Source organism: Rhynchophorus ferrugineus, unplaced genomic scaffold, assembly GCF_030347505.1.
Source record: "Rhynchophorus ferrugineus isolate W39M unplaced genomic scaffold, kcgeb_rfMv2 rfM3, whole genome shotgun sequence".
Classification (NCBI taxonomy): domain Eukaryota; kingdom Metazoa; phylum Arthropoda; class Insecta; order Coleoptera; family Curculionidae; genus Rhynchophorus; species Rhynchophorus ferrugineus.
The window spans coordinates 1,320,589-1,343,288 of NW_027472582.1; the positions used below are offsets into that span (position 1 = coordinate 1,320,589).

At 34.1% G+C, this 22,700-nt stretch overlaps 2 protein-coding genes across 5 annotated transcripts in view; both read left to right on the forward strand.

Annotated features, from left to right (window-relative positions):
• The window catches only part of LOC143192675 (zinc finger protein rotund), a 450,170-nt gene extending 443,445 nt beyond the window's left edge, over positions 1-6,725 (forward strand). For all 3 annotated transcript variants that reach the window (XM_076398153.1, XM_076398154.1, XM_076398152.1), the window contains 2 exons: positions 2,812-3,101; positions 4,163-6,725. In XM_076398153.1, coding sequence (XP_076254268.1) covers positions 2,812-3,101; positions 4,163-4,638 — 766 coding nt within the window. In that variant the 3' untranslated portion in view covers positions 4,639-6,725. The remainder of the gene's footprint in view (positions 1-2,811; positions 3,102-4,162) is intronic.
• A 4,568-nt stretch (positions 6,726-11,293) lies between these two features.
• Hmt-1 (ABC transporter ATP-binding protein/permease Hmt-1) lies at positions 11,294-22,474 on the forward strand. 2 transcript variants are annotated; one of them, XM_076398151.1, is made up of 16 exons: positions 11,294-11,577; positions 11,841-11,983; positions 12,278-12,456; positions 12,511-12,710; positions 12,768-12,912; positions 15,446-15,623; positions 15,680-15,858; positions 18,193-18,430; positions 18,486-18,661; positions 18,718-18,923; positions 18,979-19,186; positions 21,168-21,346; positions 21,400-21,514; positions 21,570-21,710; positions 21,769-21,890; positions 22,029-22,474. In XM_076398151.1, exons 2-16 carry the CDS (start codon positions 11,845-11,847, stop codon positions 22,159-22,161), a joined length of 2,538 nt encoding a protein of 845 aa, XP_076254266.1. In that variant the 5' UTR covers positions 11,294-11,577; positions 11,841-11,844; the 3' UTR covers positions 22,162-22,474. The 2 variants fall into 2 exon arrangements, with proteins under 2 accessions (XP_076254266.1, XP_076254265.1); XM_076398150.1 differs by having other exon boundaries at positions 11,303-11,581.
• The last annotated feature ends 226 nt before the right edge of the window (positions 22,475-22,700 follow it).

A 22,700-nucleotide genomic window follows, 5' to 3' on the forward strand; every position in this document is an offset into this window, starting at 1 on the left:
TCCAATTTAATCTCCCGTCAAGATGGATTCCCAGGTATTTTGCTGATTCTGCTTGAGGAATCGGGCATCCATTAAGTGATATAATTAAATTTTTATTATTTCGCCTTAATGCAAAATTAACGTGGACAGATTTGGAGCTATTAAGTTGAATTTTCCAATCTTTTGTCCATTTGTAGATTTTGTGGACTGCCACTTGCACTTTTTCTATTGACCTAGGCAGAGATATATCTTTTGCCATAATAACTGTGTCATCAGCAAAGGTTCCAAGAAGTGTTTCTTTTGTTGTTGGAATGTGAGCAGTGTAGAGCAGATACAGGAGAGGTCCTAATACGCTACCTTGTGGAACTCCAGCCGAGATATTTTTAAATGTCGAGAACGCCATTTCGTGCGATACTCTAAATTTTCTTTCGAATAAATATGGCAATTGGCAATAGTTACGCGGTAACAATTTGCTCATCTTACAGATTAATCCCAAATGCCAAACCCGATCAAAAGCTTGTGAGACATCCAGGAATATTGCAGGGCAGTACTTTTTTTCTTCAAACGCTCTTTCAATAGCCGCAGTTACTCTGTGCACTTGATCGATAGTTGAATGGTGATTTCGAAAACCAAACTGGAAATCTGGTATTGTTACCAAATGTTTAACACGTTTATATATCAGCTTCTCAAATAGCTTTGATATTGCAGGTAGTAGCGAAATAGGCCTGTAAGATTCGACTTGTTTTGCAGGTTTGTCAGGTTTTTTGAGCATAATTATTTGTGCAACTTTAAAGCATTCCGGGACATGCTTCAGCCTTAAAAAGGCATTAAATATATATATCAACATGATGATTGCTTTTCGTGGCAGTTCTTTCAATAATCCAGGTGAAATGTCATCTATACCAGGTGCCTTTTTAGGATTGAGGTTATCAATTTCAGTGGCAACTTCCAGTGGAGAAATTAAATTTAGATCTACATCGGGTTGATAAATAGGAGATTTATCCATAGTTGTTGACAAATGTCTACAAAATTCTTCAAAACATTAGTAATAATAATTAGAGGTTATAAACCTGCAAACGTCGTAAACCAAAATTCTAATATGGCAACATTGCAACGTGCTAACATCATAAATTTTAGTAACGTGCATTGGCTGTTTTATTGGATAGACTATAGTATAGGTATCACAAAGTTAGATATATATTTAAAACATATAAAGGCCCTCTAAACTTTTTACAAATATATTTATTTGAATGAAGTCGCATAATAATGGAAAAAGAAAATTAAATTAAAAAACTAGATGATGCTGAAACTTTTTATCATAATTTTAGTTTTTAATTATATGGCAGTGTCAAAATAAACGTCATTTTAAAAATTACAACTGGCGCTTATAATAGTTAATTAAATACTGTATTTTGACATTTATCTTGTTAGAAATACAAGTAAGGTTATAATGAACGCGGAATTTCGTTGTTTTGTTTTCGACATTAACGTCATTGATTTGACTGTTATTATAGTATAAATGTCTTAAAATTTGATAATAATTGATGATGGAAAAAGGTCGTTTAAATGTTTGTATAATGAAAATTTTCAATTGTCATTATTCCTGTGACAGTTTCTTTTATAGAATCGTAATGTGGGGTTATATTTTAGATACAAATTCTTCAATACATTTAGTGTCAAAATATTGACAGTACGTGCACTATTTGTAACTCATAAAGTTGGGTTATATATTTAAAAAGGAAAAAAAAATGCAGGCGGACGCCCACTAGATTTTTTTTATTCATTGTGTACTCGCGGCCGAATCAAAAGGACCGAAAACGATGCCATAAACAATTTGCCGAACAATTAGAATTGAATTGAATCAGATTTTTCCCCTGGTCGTGGTATAGCGCTCGCGCCACAGAACGATAATGAATATTTATCGGGAGCGTTTTACATTTTTTACTGTCAAGGTCGACATACGCGCGTAATAATAACAATAAAAACGGATCGGCTGTGCTGGCCGTGTGCCGAACGCGGACTTTCGCTTTTTGTCGATACTTCCGCGCGCATTTGTCGCGTTTCGGTTCTTTTTTTTTCCTCTCTTTTCATTCCTCCGCTCGTAAATACATAATTAAGAAAAATTACATAAGCCACTCTTCGTCGGCCATTTAAATGGCTCCATCGCTGCAGAGAGGTTTTTTATCGCTCTTCATGAACATGATGTGAGAAGAAGCTGCGTTCGTATGACGTAACATTACCAAGGCCACCTAGATGCTTAAAATATAACATCTTATTGGGAAATAAATTCTTAATCGGTGTTGTTCTTCCTTTGAAATAGCCTCGAATCGTTGACGATGGTATTTATGATTATAGAGTAATATATAGAGTGTTAATTTAATACATATAATTTCAGAATTGTTTTGCGTGGTGTTAGCAGGAAGGCACTGAGAACGTCATTTCGCTATATTTCATTGGTTAGCTTAAATTACCATTACAGGCGCCTGTAAAAAAAACATTTTATCAGGAAGGCTTATATGTCATTGATTGAAGATTGACATACGTGACTAACATATGACGTCACATTCTACTAGCCAATTAAATTTAAAATAAAACCCAAATGTAATTTTTCAAAACAATTTATTAAAATAAATTTCTAGATGAATACCAATATTATAAAATATGATTAAAATATAAGTATATAATGAATATATGCAACCTAATTGAGAACACAACATATCTATAAATAAATATGATCAAAATTGTCTATAGTCCATTTTCCCTTTTTCATATTTCTTTAGTACTATCAATTTAATCTTATCATATCTTATTGTATAATTTAATCTTTTTCAGGTGTAGACATCCGGGCTGTCAAAAGGCCTTTTCTCAATTGAGCAATCTCCAATCGCATTCGAGATGTCACCAGACCGACAAGCCCTATAAGTGTAACTCCTGCTATAAGTGCTTCAGCGACGAACCTTCTTTACTGGAACATATACCCAAGCACAAGGAAAGCAAACACTTAAAGACGCACATCTGTCAGTATTGCGGCAAGAGTTATACTCAAGAAACTTATCTGCAGAAGCACATGCAAAAACATGCGGAGAGGACTGATAAGAGACCACCAATCGGACCTACTCTTGGTGAGTATTACGTCCAATTACTTGGTACTGTCCTGTCCTGTTATACTTGTATCGATACACAAGCAATGCGAGTACGGTATTAATACATCATTGTGTATTTATTTCCCATATTAAAATAAAACCTAACTACTTAAGGTAAAATTAAGAGTAACACAGTTCGAGTGGTTTCGTTCGCTTCAATATTCTAATATCCGGCATGTTGTTCAGTAGCTGTATTGCTTCCACGTTGCTGTTATTTAGCAACCTTATTTCATGTTTTAAGCCGAAATCTTGGATCACTTCGTATATACATTTGATTTCATCGTGCAATTCTTCGTTGGTTATATACCAACAAGCATTGAAAGCTAGTCGTAGAACTTTGCCGGTGAGGATATCTTCCGAATAACCAGTAGAGTTGCTTAATTTTGAGTCAGATCTGCTATTCAAAATTAACACAGACATATTCGAGCTATTAAACGGTATTTTCCAGACTCTAGCTCATTTGTAGATCTTATTGACTATCACTTGTATTTTTTTAGAGTCTTAGGCAAAGATATATCTTTTATCATAATAACTGTGTCGTCAGCAAATATTCCAAGTACTGTTTCTTTGCTGTTGGAGTATCGGCAATGTAGAGATTCTCGAATTTCGCTGCACTCACTTCTTAATGATTTTGCGGTTAATAAAATTGTTGGCGGTGTACTTTCTACAACTTCCTGGATGCCGACCATCATGGCCAAGTTCGAACAAATTCACATTGGTCTTTTCCTTGGCGAAACAGCTGCAAACGTTTATTCGACATCCTAAAAACGCGACAAAATGAGTTATCATAAAGTCGAAACTTAACACAATAAAGACATGGAGAATCCGATGAAACAAAAATTAGTTTATTGCGGTACAATACTTTCATGCGGTTTTGTGGTCCACCATGTAGATTGGTCTTAAATGTCATACCCAGCCAAAAGGTTGTGAGACGTGCAGGAACATTGCAGGGCGGTATTTCTTGTATTCAAGCGCCTTTTGATCCAGAATTTTTATAAAATCCTTCAAGACTCGTTCACTAATGAGTGTTATGTTTGCAGGTCTGAACCACAGAGGTCTGGATCATCCCTACTGGCCCAAGGTGTCGCCCGACAGCGCCGAGAACATCCACGACTACCCGACGGACATCCCCCGGGGTCTCCTCGAACAGAACGAGGACTTGGTCATCATCCGACAACAGCTCAGCCAGAACCCGCCAGCGCCGCCCGGCACGCCCAACGCCAACCTGGGCAACTCCTACGACACGTCCATCTCCAAGAACAACACCAACTCGGCCTTCACACCCATCAACTCGGGACACCTGAACCACCTGAACCACCAGCTGGCGCCCAACCGACCATACCTCTACGACGCCCTATCGTTCCAGAAGCAGAATAGCCTGGACCTGCCCAAGAGTCAGCCGAGCAACGGTTTCCCCAATCAGCTGATATCGCTACAACAGATCCGAAGCTACGCCCACCAACCGAACCCGAGTCTCATGGAGCATTCCATACTGGGAGGGTTGAAAGATAAGTAAAACCGTGATAATGAGGGTGAATTTATTTGTAAGTAGGGATAAAGTGGGGTCGGTCTGGAGAGCGGTCTTGTTGGCGCGTCGATGATCTCATTCTTAATTTAAGAGTTTCGTTTTTGAGTGTTGATGACGGTGACTGAGCGGATGCCTCGTTTTGCTTGCGTTTTAAGTTGAGTCGCTCCGCGAAAGAGAGAGAGAGAGAGAGGAAGAACTCCTACGTTAAAATCACCCAATTAGACTGTGATAGAACAAAATAAAAGTGTAAGACGGAATAGCAGGAAATGTAATTTTTGAGTCATCAAACAAGGCGCTTGCTCTGTTATTGTTCGCTGGCACTATCCGACAATATCTTTTTTTTTTCATTCTCACGCTGCAAGAAGCAACATAATTATCCGTTTGTTTTTTTAAATAAAGGTTGCTTGCGCTGGTCGACTCGGTCGCAATTAAAAATAAATTGCCTTAAATACGATATTAATTATTCCTTTAGCATTGATGGTGTTAAACGATGGCGGACCTGCGTAACGCCACTACGTATCAAGGTAAAGCAAGATCCCTTGACATTGCGAGTCAAGCGACATTACATTTTGCAACTCGTCCTTTATAATTGTGATACATAATTGCCACCTTCGGTCAATTATACGAGCACATTAGCTGAATTAGTTGATTAGTGATCAGCGAGCTTGGTCTAAACTCCCCTCAGTCACCTGATAGACGTTTAAGATGGCAGGTTCACTTCCTTGTTGTTCTAGGCCATTTTATAGCTAAATAGTTTGGTGATGCTCAAGAGATATATAACTATAACACATATCATTATGTAAAGAAACGGACTGTAGTTGTATCAATAACTTACCGGCATTATTTCTGGTTACCTTTCATGAAGAGTACCTAATCAAATTAGGATTGCTCCGATAACCATACTCCCCGTTATTGCTAACCCCAGAAATACTGCTTATAAGTTAGACTTTCAGATGTTCCCGCATCTGGTTAGCCAATTAAGGAATGTTCGAACCTACCAGCTTACTCCTCGCCTCTCCCACCGCAAAAGAAAAAACAACTAAAAACTAAAATAAAATCCGGACGGACCGTCTTGAGACGGCCCCACGAGAAAGGCAATATTTAGACATGTTTATATCTCTTTTAAGGTTTTTTGCCTATAAAATTGTGCATAGGAAAAGTATATAAAGACATGTGAATAAAAAAATGAATTTAGTTAAGGTTGTACAGAATTTATAATTTTTTTAATTATTAATGAGATAATTTACGATAAACGTTTTAAAGGCCGGCACTCTACACTTAGAGAGATTTATTTAATTTTTATATTAAACCTTTTCTTTAGTTTAGTAATTATTAGATTTTTTAGGGGTTTATTTTTTTGATGTGGCGGCCTTTAAAACTGTCCAGATAGCTCAAATATTAATATAATTTATTATGATACGTACTTATTTTCCTACATCTTCTATATTAAGTATTTTTTTCTATATTTTTTTGCGAATCTCTACCAGTGTTTCGGGTAAAAGAGTTTTGAACTTTTTTTTTGACCTCCTTTTTGTATATTTAAGTTTTTGGTGCAAATATTAATAGTATTAGTTCTTATTGACATAATATACATAAATACATTCATCATTCTATGTTTCATCAGTAGTTGCGAATAATAGCGTTGCATTGGATAAAAAAAACAACAACAGACTTCTTTACTGTACTTATGTACTCTTTACTTACTGCATTCTTATATGTTCTCAATATATAGAAAAATGCAATAAAAACCGAGTATGTTGTGAGGTTTAATTTCGCATTATTAATTGCTCAGAAATCGTTACAAAGAAAAAATTGTTAGTATGATTTCGGTTAAAATCGAAAAACCAAACGAACAGGATTTGTTATGTTAATGTTGCAACGTATTAAAATTTAGTTATTGTTTAAGTATGAACAACAAGCTTTAAAATTGTTAGTTAGGTTTATACTTGAAGTACAGATGTTTGTACAATACTTCCCTTGTATAAGCTTGTGATCTAAGTTAAAAAAATGTATTTATAAAATTTACGGTTTTGTTACTTTTTATTAAATAAAAATTACTTTTTCTTTTTCACTTATCCCCCATTGTTTTATTTTCTTTTTCCTTCTTATCTTATTGTTTCCGTGTATTTATCTTTTTCCGTTTCACACCATATTTGTATCTGTGATATTTTTTCGTACTGAAATATGGTAGTCAATTTGTATATAAAGTTTGAAATTTTTAAAGAACGTAGATAAGATATTTGAAGATGGACCCATTTCAAATCTAACTGGACATAAACAGAAATATATTGTTAATCTCTATGTCTATGATAAACATCTAATATTAGGGTAAAGAAAAAATATTACTGTATCAGTGTCGTACTGTATCACTTATACCTTTTGTTTTTCTGCGGGACATTCTCAACACACAACGAATTTTTTCCGAATAACTCTTATCATTTCCACACTTATATAGATTGTCTATATTAGGAGATTTTTTGAGCACAACTAGAAATAATATTTCAAGTTATTGGTGTATTTGAAATTTAATGTTATAGTATGTTTATTGAATGTAAGAAACCAAATAAATAAAGTCAAATACATGCAGTCATTTGTTTCTTTTCTTTTTTTCTCACGTCACAACTCCCACCTTATCTGTTGGATATACAAATTAATTTTAAAGGATTTTTTTTATTTGAAGCACTATTGTGAAGAATCGGTACAATCTACGAGGATGGATCGCTGTAGATGGCGCGCATGTATGTTTTGAAGGTGGTGAGAGTATGTGATAGCTGGGTCCCTTACGAACATTGTGGCATAGTTTTCGCCGGGAGCGCATGATTCAGCGCGTGCTACGACCATGAGTGAACGTCAAGTGCCGACCGCTGCAGCGCAACGTATTGTCATTCGTTTTTTAGTGTGGGAAGGCGTTAAAAAGACGGATTTTTTTTTTGCGAAATCACAAATCAGTTCAGTAGTGAGTGCCTGAGTAGGGCTGCGTAGTAGAGTGTTTAAATGGGCCAAAACATTCAAGGGTGTTCGCGAAACTGTCGAGAATGAGCCGCATGATCTTCGACCGTGAACCAGCTTCACCCAACATTCGCCGCGTAGAACAGCTCATTTTGGGGGACCGTAGGATGAATGTTCGAGACATTTCGGCTGAACTCGGTATAAGTATTGGTAGAGTCTATCATCCATGAACACCTTCAATATCGGAAACATCGGAACTGTTGAACTTCGAACAAAAATTTACGCGGTTGAAAGTTTGTCACCGCTTGCTGACGCGATACAAGGCGGAGGGGGGCAGTTTTTTAACGCGAATCTTCACTATAGACGAGACATGGGTACACTATTAGACTTCCGAAAGCAAGATGTCGTCTAAAGAGTGGAGGTAGAAGGAGGAAGGGGCGCCAGTCTGTGCTGTTTACAATGTTTTGGGATCGGCTGTACACCGATTTCTTACGCACCCAACGCTCCATTAATGCTGCATACTACTCTAACCTTCTGAAAACACACATGAAACCCGCCTATCGTTCGAAACGGAGGATTCCATTCCAGCACGACGTGCGATTCTTCTCCAGGGTAAAGCGCGTCGTCATACCGCGCGTCTCACGCTCGATACAATATCGGAATTGTGGTGGGAGGTACTGGAACACCCCCCTATAGTACGGATTTATCGCCCTGCTACTACCACATGTTTGGGCCACTGAAAGAAGCCCTCGGAGGTTAAAGAATCAAAACCGACGACGAGGTAGAAGAGTTCGTATGCACGTGGCTGTCCGAGTTACCCAAGTAATAATTCTTCGATACCGGCATCAAAAAACTTCCGTAGAGATGGACAAAATGCGCAACTAGTGAGGGGAAATACCTAGAAAAACTGTAAATTTTTTCAATAGTAAATTAACAAATAAACGTGTCAGAGTATTTGTCTCAATCATATTTGAACCACCCTCGTATATATTGAGGTCTATTTTGAAGCAAAGGGCAAATAGTACTACAAAAATGGTATCGAAAAGTTGGAGGGTCGCTATAATCAGTGCATCACCCTTGAAGGGAATTATGTTGAATAAAAAAAATTTTGCCAAAAAAATGTGTTTTACTATGATAGGCCGGAGACTTTTCAATTGACCTGTGATCAATTTTTTTTTAATGAAAAGCATCGTTTCAACGAAAACATTAAAAGTAACTCATGCCATCTATAGAGAAATAATCCAAAGTGTTGATGGACCTTTTGGATAAGATCCTCTATTCCTCTTCTTGCCCTATTTACTGGCCAGTATTTATTTCAACAAAAATTTTAAGCAAGTATTCTTCTATACAGGCATAAAGTTTATGCATTTTTACATAAAAGAAAAAAATATAAATCCAAAAAGTTACAGAATGATGAAGATTGAGAACGTTCCTAGTAATCTGAGACAAAAAAAATTAAAACCCTTAATCCAGAGAAGCGCCGCTACCGTACAAATTAAAAAAAAACAAGAAAAATCAACAAATTACGCGTGTTCGAAAAAACGAAAAATTTTTTAGCATTTTTTTACAAATACTGAAAATGTAGTTTTACTTTATACCATGTACAATTATAAATTTACACTCAGTTTCTAAAGGCCTCACTAAAACATCTATATCTCCGAAAATAGTTTAAAATTTTGAAAACTCTTCTCTAAAATATATTAACAGATATGTTCAATCTGTTAATATAACAAATAACACTGGATATGCTTTTTCTGACCATATATTTAACGCATTTGTCATCAGTGATATAAATCATCACAATAGTGACCTTGAAATTGAAATAATACGAATTGCTTGTTTACTTTGATAAAAACTGACATAAACAACTCAACATCAAAGCATTCCTAATGAAAATACATTTGCAATGTTTTATTTACTCTCAACTGCTGCCACAGAGATAATGGGTGGGCTGATGCTGAAAAGGATAAAACGAGCTTCGTTTATGATTTTAACGATTTTTTTAATTTGAACGACTCATTGTTCCCTTATCAAAAATTCTATCGCTATAGAGATCCGCTTAAATTTAAGGGCATCCGTCAATTGTGGCTTATTGTCAATTGGCCAACGTCTTCAGGGAACTACACAAGAACTACTATCATTCAATTATTGCAAATTAATAAAAAATTGGAAAGTACAAAAAGCAGAAAGGTGGTTATTTACGTTTTTCATTAAATTTGTTATTGGCGGTGTTAGAGTTTTTTTTTGTAGATGAAGTGCCATCTAGTAAATCTTGTTTTTCGGTCAAAATTTGAAAAATCATTCTTATGAACGACCAAAAAGAAAATCACAATATGATCATACCATCATCAAAAAATTAAAATGGTGGAAATAACGAAAGACCAAGACAATAACAATGGCGAATACTATAGAAAACCAAGAAAAATATAAGAATGAGAACTCGAAAATGAATAATACAACACATTTATTTAAGGATTAGAGATCAATAGAGAAGAATTCATTAATATGCTCATCATGAGAAATATAGTCACAGAGGTAACGAAAAAAAGGTTTGGCTATGCCAAAAAAATGTTAAATAACCGTGCTAAAAATGTATTAAAATCTACATACATATTTAAAAGAGGTATAGTAAGAGTAAATAATAGATTAATAAGACAGATAAGAGACAAAGTAAAAGAAAAACAGAACCGCAAGTCATAGCATGTAAACAAGTAACGAGTAATCCACTTTAAACTACCTAGAAAGTTTTCTTAGATCCTTACAATACTCATTCATATGATTTTTGAGCCTTTCTTTTATTCATAAGGCGCATTAATCACAAACAATCGTAAGAAGATAGGTTAGAATACTGTTAAACAAACATAATCCGATTGCAATAATAAATATCAAACTTTGAAGTCTTTAAAACAAAAAATTCAAACTTTTTGCAATATTTCAAGCAAAATTCGGCATAATCAATATTAAAATCGAACAACTTCATTAACCACTTCTTTATCGTAAGAATATCGTTTCAACAAAAAACGCAAACCTTAATTTAGTTCACTGACCTTCAAGTCCAAGAGCTAAAATTATTTAGAATTAGCATATACACATTATTATCATTAATTGTTTATAAAATTCATGTAACCATGTATTAAAATCGACCATCAATAAATGACATTCACCTTATGAATTAATTATCTCCGTAAACGTAATTGATTTATCTAGCTTTTTACATACGTATTTTGTAAAACGTTTATATGTAATAACCATTTCCTTTACTAGGCGGTGAATTAAATACAGTCTATATGGTGACTATCCGAAATGCTCGAGATTTCAAGTCACGTTTCTGAAACATTATAAATACGTTGTTTGATTACCAGAGTAGTGAAAGTTTGTCGAATTAAATTTTAAGCTAAAACTTACGAAGTAAATTATTTCTACACGACTTAGGTAAAAATGTGAAGTTTTAATAAAATCGGTAAAAGCGTAGTCTTTTTTATAAGTAATTTTTAAGATTACCGCCGATATTATTCCATTATAACTTTTATAACTGATAAAACATATCTTTTACAAAAGTATCAGTCAGTATACCAGAATTATCTTGACATAGCTATATGTAATAGAAACATCCGTACCACCGCGACCTTCTGGCGCTCTACAAAACTAACCACTACCTAACAAACAGATTTCTGTAATGAAAATGCAAAACTTTATTACAGGTATTTAAAAGGATTTAATAAAAATAATAATTTCGATTAGTAGGGTATATTTGTATTTATTATTATTAATTCTTTTCATATCTTATTACGACATCTATAACCTACAAGATATAACACGATGAATAATGAAAATAGATTCCTACAACAAAAAATACTTCTTTACATAACCTAAAACTTACCGAATATAATGACTAAACAAATAGAAACGCAAAATAATAAAACGTGAAGAAAAGTATACATTGGCTTTAGTTATGAATAATTGCAGTGTCTAATATTGGTCAGTAAGTAAACTTGTACAAATATATTAATTAATATCATTACTTATGTATTTTAAAAGTGACAGTGTATTTTCAAATCTAGTGACTAAATGCAGTTGACTACGTTTTTTATTCTTTAGTTTTGTATACATATATTTGGCTCTACATTTGTAACGTCAGGTGTTTTGATAAGAAAATGCACGAGATTTAATCTTACGGCTTGTTACACTATATATTAGTGACATTATTTTAATATAATTAATAATATTCTGTATTATTTTAGAAAAATGACAGTTAATCTGCATAATTTTACTTATTGCCCCCCAAATATAACTATTTGGGAGGTCTGGATCAACCATGGTATTAATCAATGCTTTCTAAACACACTTTCCAGTTCCGTGATTGCAGGATTTATACTTATAGCTGGTAAATATAATTTCTGTCTCTAATTTCATATATGATAATGTTTTAGATAAGAAATTATTATTTATTATGGTTTTCAATTTCTGAAGTTATGATTTTTATTTATAAATACAATATATTCATTGTAGGTTATTTATACATTTATAATTATGAAATTTTAGCATATCTTTCAAAAGCAATATTGTTACTTTATTTTATTATTTCAAATTGAGGAAGAAAGCTTTCACAGTAAAATATTAATTTCTTTTAGTAATGTTATTGCAGTTAAATATGATGTTTATATATTTTAATTTACAGGTACCATACAGTTATGTATATATAAGAAGTATGGGACAGAAGTATCTCCTAATCATTTAACCAAGTCTAAGTTGTATTACCTACAAATCTTTTTATCAATATTTTTGCCCCTTTTAGATGCTATTAGATTTATATTGGCATTAACAGTTTTAGATAATAAGATTATTTATGGATATATGGTAAGTGTTTACTAAAAAGATATGGTTATTAGTTCTAATTTGTTTTATTCTTAGGTGTTATCGTTGGTACTGGTTATATTTTCTTACAGTTATTCAATTTGGATTATTAGAGTTGAAAGGCATTATTTGCTTCCATCGGTGCCTACCAGAGGTCATGGCATTGTATTGCTTTCCTTTTGGGCCCTTTTATTTATTAGAGAAAATTTAGTGTTTTTAAGTTTGAATGATAAAAATTGGTGGTTCCATTTAGAAACGTAAGTACTGTTCCCATTGAAATTTGACATAAGTTCACTCTTGTTATTTGATTTCAGTTTATCTCAGAAAATTCAGTTTTCCCTATTCATTTTGAGATATGCATCATGTTTAATTTTGTTCATACTGGGTTTAAAGGCACCAGGCATCATTCAAAACATCGATTACTTTAGATTAAATGATTCAACTAGAGCTGTTCCTACGGTAAGCCTTTCTAAATCAATTTTGTTTGATTATACATTATTATGAGTTCCGGCATAATAACTAACTTAATGACTGAATGTTCAAGTTTTATTATAGTTTAATGAACTAATTTGAATAACGCGAAAAAATTTATTGAAATTACCTTCAATAAGATATGTTTTTTAAATTACAATAATGTCCCATTAAGTGAAAAGATATATTTTTATTGTGATATAATGGGACTAATATATTTTGAAAAGTGGAACGTATTTTTTTTTAGTATTAAAAAATATTCCAAAGGCAAAATTTATTGATATGATTGTTAAGTGATTGATTAGAATATATAAGAAATATTGTTTTATGGAGGGGAGATACCATTAAATTAGTATAGTTTTTTTTTTAACATTGCTTTTACGATGAAATTGGCAACAGCAAAGGACTGAAGAGAATAAAAGAAACTTTAGTAGGGCCATAAAAGAGCTGAGAGATCTAATCCAAATTGAACAGAACCAAGGCATTCAAGAATACCTAGAAAACTTGACATCAACTGAGGCTACAGACTATTCGTTGTGGAAAGCAACAAAAAAGCTTAGGAGATCCCAGCAGCATAATCCACCTATTAAAACAAGCGAAAATAATTGGGCGACAAGCAATAAAGAGAAGGCCGGCATTTTCTCAAAACACTTAAAACATGTTTTTAAACCTTTCCAGTCTCAGCTACATAAAGATGACGAAAATAAAATTACTAGCTTTCTAGATTCGCCATTTCAAATGGATTTACCGCACGAGAAATTAACGGTCAAAAAAGTTAAACATACAATAATGAGAGAGATTAATATTAAAAAAGCTCCTGGTTATGACTTAACTACTGGCAAAATTTTAAAAGAACTATCAGAAAAGGCTATAAAACTATTAACATTTATATTTAATGCTATGCTACGAATTAATTACTTCCCTAGTATCTGGAAAGTAGCTAAAATATTAATGATACTTAAACCAGGAAAAATACCAGAAGATGTGACCTCCTACCGACCTATAAGTTTATTACCAATAATCTCGAAAGTTTTCGAGAAATTATACATAAAAAAACTAAACTATATAATAGAAAAAAGAAAAATTATTCCAGAACATCAGTTTGGCTTTCGCAATAAGCATGGGACTATAGAACAAGTGCATAGACTTGTAAACCAAATAAACGCTGACCTAAATGCCAAAAGATATTGTTCGGCTGCTTTCTTAGACATATCTCAGGCTTTTGATAAAGTATGGCATACGGGCTTGCGGGTTAAACTAAAGAAACTTCTCCCTCATCCGGACTATCAGCTACTAAAATCGTATCTCACTGACAGATATTTTATTGTAAATCAAGGCGATGAACATACCGAATTAAATCCCATATATTCAGGAGTTCCGCAAGGTAGTGTACTGGGTCCAGTACTGTATCTTCTGTATACGGCTGATCTGCCCACCACAAAAATAACTACTGTGGCAACATATGCAGACGATACAGCAATCTTAGCATCCCATGAAGATCCAGTCACAGCATCAATAAACCTACAAACCCACCTGGAGCAAATACAATTATGGTTGAAGACATGGCGCATTAAAGCCAATGAATCAAAATCCACGCATATAACGTTTACCCTGCGTAGAAAACATGTCCACCAGTGAATATCAATCATCGTCAACTCCCCCAAGCAGAGCATGTTAAATATCTTGGTATGCATTTAGATCGACGCCTAACCTGGAAGAAGCACATACTCTCTAAACGGAAACAACTAGGACTAAAATTATATCAAATGTATTGGCTCATTGGGCGCAAATCCAAGTTATCATTAGATAACAAGGTATTGCTGTATGAGTCTATACTCAAGCCCATTTGAACATATGGAATTCAATTATGGGGTACCGCTAGCAAATCTAATATATCCATCATTCAACGGTTCCAAAATAAGGTGTTGCGTGCCATTGTTGATGCTCCGTACTATATTTCAAATAAAGTGATACAACGCGATATTCCTCTAGAACCTATAACGAGTGTAATCCAACGTGTTTGTGTGAAGTACTTCGAAAGAGTGTCAGTGCATCCCAATGTACTCGCTAATCAGCTAAATATGCGACGTGATAGTGAAGTGCGTAGACTAAAACGTTTAACACCACCTGATCTGATTACTGGACATATGTAGAGTTTAGAATAAGCATTAGAATAATACTAATTAATTAAGATAATATTTTATACAGAAGATTGCTTAATGAAGTGATTTTCTACATGCCATCTATATATAATATAAAAAAAAACATTGCTTTAAATCTTTAGTATAGATATTAGTCACTCACTAGTCGATAAACCTAAGCTTGGTTCAGAGCTAATCGATCCAATCTTAATTGGTAAGAAAGAGAATATAAAATATAATAAAAAAAAAGACAAATTGCTTTACGATGTTTCCACAAATTATCATTTATTAAAGTTATAATCGTATTTAAACAAAAATACATTACCGGCAGTGATTCTTAAAATAGGGGTGATGACTAATGCATAAAAAATAATTTTCAGAATAGAAATGATAATCCATCAACATGGAACAATTTTTGGAAAAAGATGGGAGTATTAATGCCATTTATGTGGCCCAAGAAGGATATGTGTCTACAATTCCGAGTCTTAGTTTGTTTTTTGTTATTGGCTGGCGGTAGAGTAATCAACGTCTATGTCCCGCTATATAACGGACTAATTGGTAATATGGTACCAATAATATGTTATTCAAAGTTAACATTTAACGCTCGTTTTTAGTCAATTCACTGAAGGGAAACGAGAAGAACGAAAACTCCCCGTTCCGATGGGATTTGATCCTCATTTATGTTGGAATTAAGTTTTTGCAAGGTGGCGGTACTGGTGGAATGGGATTCCTAAATAACATACGTTCGTTTTTGTGGATAAGAATATCACAGTACACTACGAGGGAAATAGAAGTAAGTACCATATATTTTTGTATAGATAATTAGATTTGGCAACAGGCTCATTGTCCTTTCAAATGTATTTTTACGGAATTACAACAGATGGCGTACCTGGTATTAAATCGCATCATTACCCTTTCTTCTTTAAGAAACTGTTTCTTATTTCTTATTTTATTGAAATAATCTTCAAAATTTGGAGACGGACCCCGTATTGAATATCGAACAGATTTCCATTAATGTCCGATAATATTTCAAAAATAATAAATAACAATTACTTAACATTAATTAATTTTAATTAGGTCTATAACGTTACCATTATCAGGTCGCCGTAAATTTACAGGCTGGTTATATCTACAACATATACTAGCAATTAAAACAGGCTTTAAATTAATGATAGAGTATTTTTCATTGAAACTGATAATAGCGAAGAAAAGTTCAACATTTTTAGGTCAATGTTTTTATGCCATTGATTTTCTAGGACTCATTTGACATCTGCAGAAGATTTATAAGAGTCGCTTCGTTCGTTCTTCTCAAGTCCTGTTCCGTTCACTGTATATATTTGTTTATATTTTTATGGACCAATTTTCAAAATTCATTTTTTATTTGAAAGAGTGTACTTCCGAAGTGGTCCCATTGGAACCAAGTCAGGATCTGATGGTGGAATCCGGGGAAATCGAGGGAAACCGTCAAATTTCAAAGGCACGTACGTTAGTGCTGAACTAATATGATGGGAGACCGGAAGTCGTTCAGTGCATAAGCTGTTCAGTTTGTTTTTAAGCACTTATAAGCTATCCATATCTTATGGGAAGCCGTAGAGATATTGCAGGCAACTGCTTCAATGGTGTATTGGTTAGAATGTTCAGTTCATACACGGAGGTCGCTGGTTCGATTCCAGGCGGGGGGTAACGACTTTTTGTTGTTGTTCTAGTTTGGTTAGAACATTTATCAAATCACCTAGGCTAGGTAGAAATCCCGGGACCTGAAGCGTTCTTTATTTTCAACCATTGTTTCTTTATTCCTATTTTTCATCATATGGACTTCAACTTTACTTAGCCTACCCATTATAATACTTAATTAAGGTAACTGCGTAATTTATTGAGTATTTAACACTAAAAAGGGGAAAATAAAATATTTTTAACAAAAAAATTGAACCGACAAAAAATAAATAAGGAACTCACTAAAAAGTAAAAGATAATCAAAGTTTTAACACAAATTATTAATATATTAGATTTTTACCTAATTTTTAACTAAATAACAATAAACAAAAATCTTATAATAGGTCAATTGAAAAGTCCCCGGCCTACCATATTAAAAAACCTTTTTTTTGGCAAAATTAGTCTTTTTATTCAACATAATTCCCTTCAAGGGTGATACACTGATTATAGCGGCCCTCCAACTTTTCGATGCCATTTTTGTAGTACGATTTGTCCTTTGCTTCAAAATAGACCTCAGTTTCGACGATCACCTCTTCATTCGAGGAAATTTTCTGCCCAGCGACCATTCTTTTCAGATATGAGAACAGGAAATAGTCGCTGGGGGCCAGATCTGGAGAAGACGGTGGATGAGGGAGCAATTCGAAGTCCAGTTCATGGATTTTTGCCATCGTTTTCACTGACTTGTGACACGGTGGTCTTGGTGAAGCAGCACTTTCTTTTTCTTCAAATACGACCGTTTTTCGGCGATTTCGACCTTCAAACGGTTCAGTAACGCTATGTAATAGTCGCTGTTGATGGTCCCTCCCTTTTCAAGGTAGTCAATGAAAATTATTCCATGCGCATCCCAAAATACAGACGCCATAACCTGGCCAGTCGACTGTTGAGTTTTCCACGCTTTGGAGCGGGTTCATCGTGTGTAGTCCACTCGGGTGACCGTCGACTGGACTTCGGAGTGAAATGATGGAGCCATGTTTCATCCATTGTTACATATAGACGCGAAAACTCGGGTTTATTAGGCTTGATCATCTTCAAACACTGCTCCGAATCATCAACTCGTCGTTGTTTTTGGTCTAAAGTGACCTCGCGTTGCACCCACTTTGTCTGTGCAAATGGGTATGAGAAAGCTACAGAGCTTTGTCATACCCAAATATTCGTGAATGATACGATGTACACGTTCAGTTGATACCTTAGCCATAACCAACTCGACGCTTTCTTAATATTTTACCGCACAAGTCTTTTGTACCTAAATTTAAAAACATTCATTGTCCTAAATCATAAAGAAAGTGTAATGCAATTATATAAGAACGATGTAAATACAATTGCAACTGGTTAAATAAAAAAATATATAAATAATAAAATATAAAAAGTTAAATAAAAGAGACTAATTAAATAAAAAAATATCCCTATATTTTAGGTTGAATTATTTAGACATTTGCATAGCCTTTCATTAAAATGGCACTTAGGAAGAAAAACCGGTGAAGTCTTAAGAGTTATGGATCGGGGAACCGACAGTATTAATAACCTATTGAATTACATATTCTTCTCCATTGCACCGACACTGATCGACATTATCATCGCGGTAGCTTATTTCTGTGTAGCGTTCAATTTATGGTTTGGCCTGATCGTATTCGTTACAATGATTCTATATATCGGTAAGTTCGAGTGTCGTCAAGTTATATCGGTTCATTTTTCGAGGTTAATCTTTAGGTATCACCATTTGGGTAACGGAATGGAGAACCAAATATATTAGAAGAATGAACCTGGCTGATAACGAGACCAGAGCCAGGAGCGTCGATTCTTTGTTGAATTTTGAAACGGTCAAATATTACGGTGCCGAATCTTATGAAGTTGAAGCTTTCCAGGAAGTTATTTTCAAGTATCAGGTAAATCGACATACTTTGTTTAATACAAAGAGTTATATTAATAAAATTTATTTTAGCATGAAGAATTTCGAGCTAACTTAACACTAAATATCTTAAACACAGCTCAAAACATAATTATTTCCGGAGGTTTATTAGCTGGGAGTTTATTGTGCGGTTATCTGGTGGCAGACAAGCATACCCTCACTGCTGGGGATTATGTATTATTTGCTACATATATAGTGCAGCTCTATGTCCCGCTTAATTGGTTTGGAACTTATTACAGGTACATACTCCAGATGTTTAAAAGGACAGAAAGTTGATATATGACATTATTTCAGGTCGATACAGAAAAATTTCATTGATATGGAGAATATGTTTGACCTGTTGAAGGAGGAACAAGACATAATCGACGCTCCTGGTGCAGGGCCGCTGGTTATTAAAAGAGGATTGGTGGAGTTTAATAATGTCACGTTCAATTATGTGCCCGAACGGCTAGTATTGAAAAATATTACCTTCTCAGTACCAGCAGGAAAAACAGTTGCTTTGGTGAGTGCTAAACATTTCTAATATTGATTTTTTTCTAATTTGATTCTACGTTTGGGTATTTAGTAGGCACTGGACCCTACACTATTTTTTTTATATTTACATTACGCCTAATTTATAGAGTTTCTTTAGGTCTTTTTGCTTTTTTAAGGGGCAATTGAAATATAATGGTTTTAAAGTTTTCTACGCTTTCATTTGGTAATAAGCCAAAATACTTTTAAACTAATTTCCTGGTACCGATAAATTTAAAAAATAGGCGACAGTGGTAACAAAAAGTTTGTAAAAAGTCAAATACAAAAAAGTATGAAATCTTTACCCAGCCTGTTATGTCTCCATAGCTTCTACCTTTTAGAAATAGCTTCTAATGTATAGTTCTAGTTCAATTTTGGCGCCAGAGAGTATAAGTTTTGAATTAACGAATTCGAAGATTGATTGTTGTTTTGCGTTTCTTCTGATAAATATCCGATCAACAATCTTCATACAACTCTCCACACAAAAGGTGACCTGCCCTGATGGAATTCACTGAGACCCCTCCTTTAGTTTCAGTCCGCTGTTATTTACAGTATCTATTTTCGTTCTTTAGGCCGCATTAATGTGCTGAAGATTTTTATCTGGAAAACTTTTATTAAAGAAATTAAAGAAATTAGGGAATTGCTTTTTTCTTAAACTTTAAAAAAAATTATAAACTGGCTTTTGATTTTAAACCACATAGTAAATACGCAGTAACGATGTCCAAAACGATTGAAAGGTCGCAGATACACTCACAATAGACCCAATCATGCGGGCTGATTGTTGAGCGGAAGTCCAGCGACTCACAGAATGAATTTCGTCTGCCTAGATCTCGTAAACTCTAAGAGATTTATTGAAATACCATAGGGAAGTTTCTCTGGTGAATTATATAGCGTATTTAGCAATTATAGAGCGAAACAAAGCTCGGCAGAGTCACAATTGAAATTCGGCGACTCTAAAGCTTGAAAACTATAAAACATATATTAAAATACTTGCGGAGATTGGTATTTAGTGGGCCTTATATACTATAGGGATGCTTATGTGGTAAATATTTATCTTAGTACGGCATATTTAGTTATTGTGGAACGGAAAAAACCCAGCAAAGTCACAGAATGAATTTCGGTGAACTTTATCTCGGAAACTATAATAGATCTATTGAAATAATTGCCAGATTCGTAATTAGTGAGTCTTACATACTATAGAGAAGCTTCTCTGGTGGATAATTTTCTCAATATGGCGAATTTAGTTATTATAATGCGGAGAGAAGCCCAGGAGAGTCACAGAATGAATTTCGGTGCCCTATATCCCGGAAACTATAAGAGATTTATTGAAATGATTGCTATATTCGTAATTGGTGAGTCTTACATACTATAGGGAAGATCTTCTGGTGAATAATTTTCTCAGTATTTCGGATTTAATTATTGTAATACTGAAGAAAGTCCAGGAGAGTCACAGAATGAATTTCGGTGCCCTATATCCCGGAAACTATAAGAGATTTATTGAAATGATTGCTAGATTCATAATTGGTGAGTCTTACATACTATAGGGAAGATCTTCTGGTGAATAATTTTCTCAGTATTTCGGATTTAATTATTGTAATACTGAAGAAAGCCCAGGAGAGTCACAGAATGAATTTCGGTGCCCTATATCCCGGAAACTATAAGAGATTTATTGAAATGATTGCTAGATTCATAATTGGTGAGTCTTACATACTATAGGGAAGATCTTCTGGTGAATAATTTTCTCAGTATTTCGGATTTAATTATTGTAATACTGAAGAAAGCCCAGGAGAGTCACAGAATGAATTTCGGTGCCCTATATCCCAGAAACTATAAGAGATTTATTGAAATGATTGCCATATTAGTAATTAACGGGTCTTATATACTTTAGGGGAGTTCCTGAGGTGAAGGGGAAGAAAGCCCAATCAGACTTAATATCTCCTTTAATACCAATAACACTCTCTGATTTTGTTTAGGTGGGTCCTTCTGGAAGTGGAAAGAGCACAATCATAAGGCTGCTGTTTAGATTTTATGATGTCGAAACTGGATCGATAGTGATCGATGGGCACAACATTAAAACAGTGACGCAGGAATCTTTAAGGAGAGCCATCGGAGTAGTACCGCAGGACACTGTTTTATTCAATAACACGATCATGTAAACAAAATCGTCGAACGCGTCGAAAAATATTTCTAAAACTTAAATTACAGGTACAACATAAAATATGGAAGGCTGACGGCAACTGACGCCGATGTTATAGAAGCGGCGAAAGGAGCCGATATCCACGAAAGAATATTGACATTCCCCAATCAATACGAGACCCAAGTTAGTATTATTACATAATATTTTTAGTGGTCTATTCAATGATGTTTACAAATAGGTGGGAGAAAGAGGATTAAGACTGAGTGGTGGAGAGAAACAAAGAGTGGCAATAGCTCGAACGCTACTAAAAGCACCGGCGGTCATTCTTCTGGATGAAGCCACCAGTGCTTTGGACACACAGACTGAAAGAAATATACAGGTGATAATGTTTGACAATCCAAACGATGTCGACGTATTCTTGATTTTTTATGTTTCAGGATTCTTTAAATAGAATGTGTGCCGATAGAACTACCATCATAGTAGCCCATAGATTATCAACAATAATACATGCTGATGAAATATTGGTGTTGAAGAATGGGGAGATCGTGGAGAGGGGAAAGTAAGTGCATCATATTTGAAATTTTTATTAATCAGAGTGGCGAAAATCACCTCGTTTGTATGTTCTTGTCCTGTTCGAAATATGTTTACTTCTTAACAATCCTTGGTTTGTGTGGAAGACTCAATCTGTTTATTTTAGGCATGAACATTTGATAGGACAGGAGGGAATTTATGCCAAAATGTGGAAACAGCAACTTGAAAACAACAAAGACACTTCTTCAGCCGAAACTAGTTTAGAACAAAGCACAGCTTCTGGAATAAATCAGTCGTAAGATGTACATTAAACATAAACACAGATAAAACAAATCATAAACAGCATTTAAATTTAATCAATTAAAAAAAAACTTTATATATGTATATATAGTTTTCCTTCGTCAACTAAATTAATTGGGAGGTTTTCTTTTGTTTTCTGAACCTGTTAGTTACTGCTATTATTTAGGGTAGTTAAGTTTTATCTGTGATGGATTATTAATTAGTAGTATAAAGATAAGTTTATAGTGGTCTTATGTTATTATCCTATGTTATTAACAATTATAATATTACTCGTGGTTAATTAGTTGATTTCAAATATATATTATTTTAAAATCAGTCTTTTATTGTTACCCCAGTCAAAATGAAAAATATATAGATACAGCAATGGTTAGCCTTCGGAACTATCGACTGAAAACAGTCGATAGTCAAACAACTAGCGAGTGAAAATAGTAATTACTATTTTCGTTTTTACAGATCCACAGAACATTCAAATATAAAACTAATTCTACTTACTTTAAAATGAAATTATTAATTGCATGTTAATCGTAAAGTAGTAAAA

Excerpts from the sequence above, each read along its gene's own strand:
- Hmt-1 (XM_076398151.1), top strand. The coding sequence starts at position 11,845 with ATGACAGTTAATCTGCATAATTTTACTTATTGCCCCCCAAATATAACT. Across the intron at positions 15,859-18,192 it reads ACACTACGAGGGAAATAGAA|GTTGAATTATTTAGACATTT; the intron begins GTAAGTACCATA and ends CCTATATTTTAG. Across the intron at positions 21,515-21,569 it reads CCAATCAATACGAGACCCAA|GTGGGAGAAAGAGGATTAAG; the intron begins GTTAGTATTATT and ends GTTTACAAATAG.